This window comes from Lipotes vexillifer, unplaced genomic scaffold, assembly GCF_000442215.2.
Source record: "Lipotes vexillifer unplaced genomic scaffold, Lipotes_vexillifer_v1.1 scaffold518, whole genome shotgun sequence".
Lineage (NCBI taxonomy): Eukaryota > Metazoa > Chordata > Mammalia > Artiodactyla > Lipotidae > Lipotes > Lipotes vexillifer.
Window position 1 is genome coordinate 356,339 of NW_006780945.1, and position 4,678 is coordinate 361,016.

General features: G+C 57.4%; 1 protein-coding gene across 1 annotated transcript; it reads right to left on the minus strand.

Moving 5' to 3' along the window:
* Positions 1 to 1,489: 1,489 nt before the first annotated feature.
* On the minus strand, positions 1,490 to 3,988 carry PRCD (photoreceptor disc component). Its single transcript, XM_007454308.1, has 3 exons — positions 3,915 to 3,988; positions 3,552 to 3,620; positions 1,490 to 1,511 (listed from the first exon to the last, which is right to left on the minus strand). The coding sequence occupies exons 1-3, from the start codon at positions 3,986 to 3,988 to the stop codon at positions 1,490 to 1,492; spliced, it is 165 nt and encodes a 54-aa protein (XP_007454370.1).
* Between the last annotated feature and the right edge of the window lie 690 nt (positions 3,989 to 4,678).

The window sequence follows — 4,678 nt, forward strand, 5'->3', positions numbered from 1 at the left end:
GTAAAGAGAGAGAAATGGCAGAGCAGCTGGGGGCAAAGGAGGCCGCCGCCGTCACTGAGCAGTCAGCAGATTGACAGAAGCAAGTGTCGTGCTTTTTCCCTTCCCAATGCTACTGCCCATTTGGGACACGGGCACGCATGCACGCACGCACGCACACACACACACACACACACACACACACAGAAAACACACTCCGAGGACAAGCTGTGAGTTGCTTCCATCCAGCTGTAGGCAGACATGTCACAGATCCAAACGGCATTTCCTATTGATCATTTCAGCAGAGCAGCCAGTGGCAGGGTGACCTCTGGGGACCAGGGAGAGGCAAATGTCATGGGAAGTGAGTGCCACCATCGCAAAGTGACACCACACAGCCCTGGACAAGCTGAGCTGCCAAAGGTGGGCGGCCAGGCCAGTAAGACCGATTCTTCCACTGAGCAGCTGCAGACTTCCGGGTGGCTTCAGGGAGGCCTGTGCTGTGGGCGTGAAGAGCACGGGCTCTGCAACCTGCACGCGAGCCCGGGGTCCTCCACTTACTAGCTGGGTGACGCTGGGCAAATTAGCAAAGCTCTCTGTGAGTTTCCTCATTTCTAAACCGTGGACAATAACATGACCAGCCTCCGTGGGTTGTTGTGAGGGTTCAGCGGAGGGTGAAAGGTCAGCCCCTCCTTTGTGAATGTGAACCATCTCTGTCCCTCAGTCCTGGAGTCTCCTCGCCCCCCACTTGTTCCCTCCTCTAGCCCCGGGCGGCGGGGATTGCCCCCGAGTTAAATGGGGGGACCCCACTGAGTCCCTCTCTCTGGGCCTCCTCAGAGGAAGGGAGCCCATCCCAGAGCTTGAGCATCTCTGCCCCTCCCGCCTGCCGGGCCAGGCCCAGCTTCAGAAGCCCCAGAGCCAGGGCCTTGGGGGATGCGCAGACTGGTGGGTCCAGGGGCCGAAAAGGGGAGTCTACCTTCTCAAGGGCTGCTTTCCCTAGTCTCCTTCCTGCAGCTCCTTCCACCACGGCGTCCTTCGGGGGTGGGGGGCACACCAGGACGTGAGCTGAAAGAGAAAACCAAGCCGGGTCGGCTCTCTCTCCCACCCCAGAGCGGGACCTTGTATTTCAGAGTGGGCATCCCAGAGCACTGCCTCTCCCTGAGAAGTCCTCTAAACAGCCCTCAGGCCCCCAGCAGGACCACCATCCCCAGGCCTAGAAAATGCTGTTGAGATCACACGTAGTTCTCTTAAAACTAACCCTTGCCCTGTGGCCTGGAACATAACAGGCTCAAGGTAGGAGCCGAGGGAAGGAGTCCACCCTCCTACCCTTAACCTCCATCGTGACCACAGAGCTGAAGACAGCCTGCTCTGCTCCCACATGGCCAGGCCTTGCGTGCTCTGTATTCTTCCTTTCTTGTCCCCAGCCCTGCCCTCTCTCCTCCAGGCAGCAGCCCCTGCCCTACCTGCCAGCTGATCCCAGGCCCTGGGGCTGAGCTCCTCCTGAAGAGGCGAGGGCTTACTTCAGCGGTTCTTTGTCTCTAAACAGAAAAGAACACGGAGTCAGAAGACTGGAGGATGACCCTCCCACGCTTCCAGCCTTCCCCTTCCTCCTGCCCCCAAGCCTAGCGATTCACCCCACTATTGAGGAACAGCAACACCCCAGAAGCCAATTGGAATTTATGACTGTGGAACCGGAGAGCTATGTCTACTGCCCCGCTGGGCCAGCCCTCCGTGGGGCCACCATCGGCAGGAGGGGTTAGTTGGTAGGCCAGTTAGCTGGGTCCCAAGGAGTTAATAGGCAACCGCTTCCTTCTGGCAAGGCCACAGCAGACCAGGCCCGGCCAGATGGTCCCAGATTTGGCCTTTTCTCTCCTGACAGGAGGTCCAGGGGCATTTCAGTCGAGGAGATGGACTGTCTGAAATCAGGGACCTGTCAGTCCCACATCAGCCACAAATTGGGGGGACGACGTTGAGCAAGTCATTCACGTCTCCCCGCCCCTCAGCTTCCTGCACCATTAACAAGAGCTAGAAACACTTGAACTGCCAAACCTTTGGGGCCATGGAGACTTCCGAGTGAGTTAATGTATGAGAAACCCCTGAGGAAGAATAAAGCACTGATCATATAACAGCAAGAGTAGAGCTGGCGTTAACTGAGCAGTTACTCTGTGCTGAGTGCTTTACTACGGTTATCTCATTTAAACCTCACAGAAACCTCACAACCAGTCTGTTATTAATCCCAGTTTACATATGAATTAAAAGATTACATAATTTGCCCACAGCCTCCCAGTAAGAGCGGAGGTAGGATTTAAACTCAGGCTGCCCCGCTCCAGACCTAAACTCAACAGTGAGAACCAGTCAGCATTTGAGGGCCCAGTGATCGTCATTTTATACGTGTCAGCCCATTTCACCGGTAGTCGTAATTAGGCACCATTGTGACCCTCTCAGCTAGCCCAGCGATCGAGGAAGGGCGTCACAGAAAATGACTCTGCTTCCTGCACAGGCCCTGGGCTTCCCAGGGGGCCTTCTGACATTCCAAACCTGGGGCAACCCAAGGACTGAGAAGTCAGAGCAGAGGCACAGAGAAAGACCCAAGTTCTCGGCTTGCCAACCTTGACGTATTTATGGGGCACACTGCAGGCACATCGCCCACACCCTGGAAGAGACGTGGGGTGCACAGGCGAGCGTGCATGCTCACTGTCTCAGCCATCGGAGCCTCCTTTCGGGGAGTGAGAGAAGCAGTGCCGGGGGCTAGACGATGCTTCCACAGCAGAGAATATCACTCTTCAGATAGGTGCCCCACACTAGATGGGCCCAAAGGCACAAACGAACATTTCCAACTGTATGTTCTGCAGAAATATTTGCTGATTTTTCAGTGTTTTCTTGGGCATAGAGCCCCTATCATCAAAGGACACTAGTCAGCGGGGAAGGAAAAGTCCAGAAGTTTCCCAATCTTCACCCCTGGTAAAGGCCACATGGCTCCAGAATAGGGAAGAGTTAACTTTCTGGCCACTGGAGACAGTGTCCTGCCCGCAGGGACTGCCCAGCCAATGGCACTCAGTGCTGATGATGTCATGCTCCTCCTGCGCCTTCTATTGGGGACCGGACAGCGAATCCTGCTGGAGGTTCAGGCAGCTCTGCTGCTGCCGAGGCTGGGGGGGCGGGGGAGGGGGGGTGGCAGCGGGAGAGGGAGGGGGAAGGGACGGAAGCAAAGCAACGCAGGGGTGCTTCGGCCTCATCCCTCTCTCCACTCCCCCTGCACCTGCCAACAGAAGGGACCCTGGGGACCACCCCGCACTAGGACAAGCAAGGCAGAGAAATTTTGGTCCAGAGGAGAGGCTGGGAGTCCCATTCCCAACTGGAGAAAACAGCCATTCGGCCTGCCCACTAGGCATACAGTGAACAGGGTAGCTGGGGTGAGGGGCCAGCGTGGAGCACGCACGCGCGCGCACACGCACACACACACACACACACACACACACATACCCACGTACGCCCCCGGGGCCTGGGCAGGGACAGGGGACAGCGGCAGCCTCCTTAGCGACACCCTTCCTCCTCCACCCTAGACTCTTCTGCCTTACCTGCCTGAGGACTGGAGGTCTGTTTCCAAGCTGCTGCCCATAACTGCCCCATCTACTCCACTGGGCTCTCTGTGGGAGGGAAAAGAGGCAGGCAGAGCTGTGGGCAGCACCCAGACCCCAGACCCCGCTCCTGCTTCTCTGCAAGACCTAAGCCACATCGGGCTCTGGAACCGGAGGCTGTGGCCAGCGTCTTTGAAGGGCTCCAAGTTCCCCCTACTTCGAGGGGGAACCTCTCAGGGCTCCCTTGCAAGTCCTTCCCAGCCTCCCTGGAGCCCAGGCAGCCCCCGCCCGCCTTGAGCTTGGCTGTAACCCAGCGCAGTAGTTTCCCCCCCACCCCAGCCCGTGGCCCAGTCAGTTTCTCACGGTTGGACCCTGTTGGCGAATCGGCGGCGCCAGAGCATGGCCAAGGTGCTGAGCAGGAAGAGGGTAGTGCACATGGCTCAGCTGCCCCATCCCCTCCAGACCGCGTCCGCAGGAGAAGGCCAAGATGGCCGCTGCCAGCTCTCCCAAGCCCCTGCGGTTCTTCCTGAGGCTCCTGCGGGCGATGGATTAGGAGGCTCAAGCTGATTAGTGGGGTCAGCAGACCCGACCTTGTGAAGACTGACTGACCTCATTGGACCCAGGTTGTTCCCCCCGTGGCAGGGTTAATCGACCTCAGTCTGTTCTGGATGTAGGTATAAGTAAGCCCTGGGCCTGCCCCTCAAGGGACTTAGAGTCTAGACAAACGCACTGGCAAGTTAAACAAATGACCACCACAGACAGACTTAGGCTATTCAAGGTGCCTACAGAGCACTCTGGGAGTTGCAAGCATCAGGGGAATCTTCAGAGAGGAGCTGGGCTCATCTGTATTTGCAGGAGCTCAAGGAAGGGTGGGCCCACAGACAGACAGAAGACTCCGCCAGGGCTGCAGACGTGAAAGCACAGGGCATGTTCTGGCAACTGGAAGTTGAGTGTTGGTGGAGTCATGATGTCACAGGGGAGGCATCGGGAGGGGAGGAGGAGAGGGGAAGAATATAGATGATGAAGCCAGAAAGACAAGGGAGGCCAGGGAGTGAAGGGCTGGCTAAGTGGTTCGCTTCTAACCTCTGGACAGCCGTTTCCAAATGTTTCTGATTACGTACCTTCTA

What these genes read in the sequence shown, in the direction of transcription:
- PRCD (XM_007454308.1), bottom strand. Translation starts at nt 3,988, where the DNA reads ATGTGCACTACCCTCTTCCTGCTCAGCACCTTGGCCATGCTCTGGCGC. An exon ending in TTCGCCAACAGGGTCCAACC is followed by an intron (nt 3,621 to 3,914) that starts GTGAGAAACTGA and finishes TCCCTCCCACAG; the next exon opens with AGAGCCCAGTGGAGTAGATG. An exon ending in GACCTCCAGTCCTCAGGCAG is followed by an intron (nt 1,512 to 3,551) that starts GTAAGGCAGAAG and finishes TTTTCTGTTTAG; the next exon opens with AGACAAAGAACCGCTGAAGT.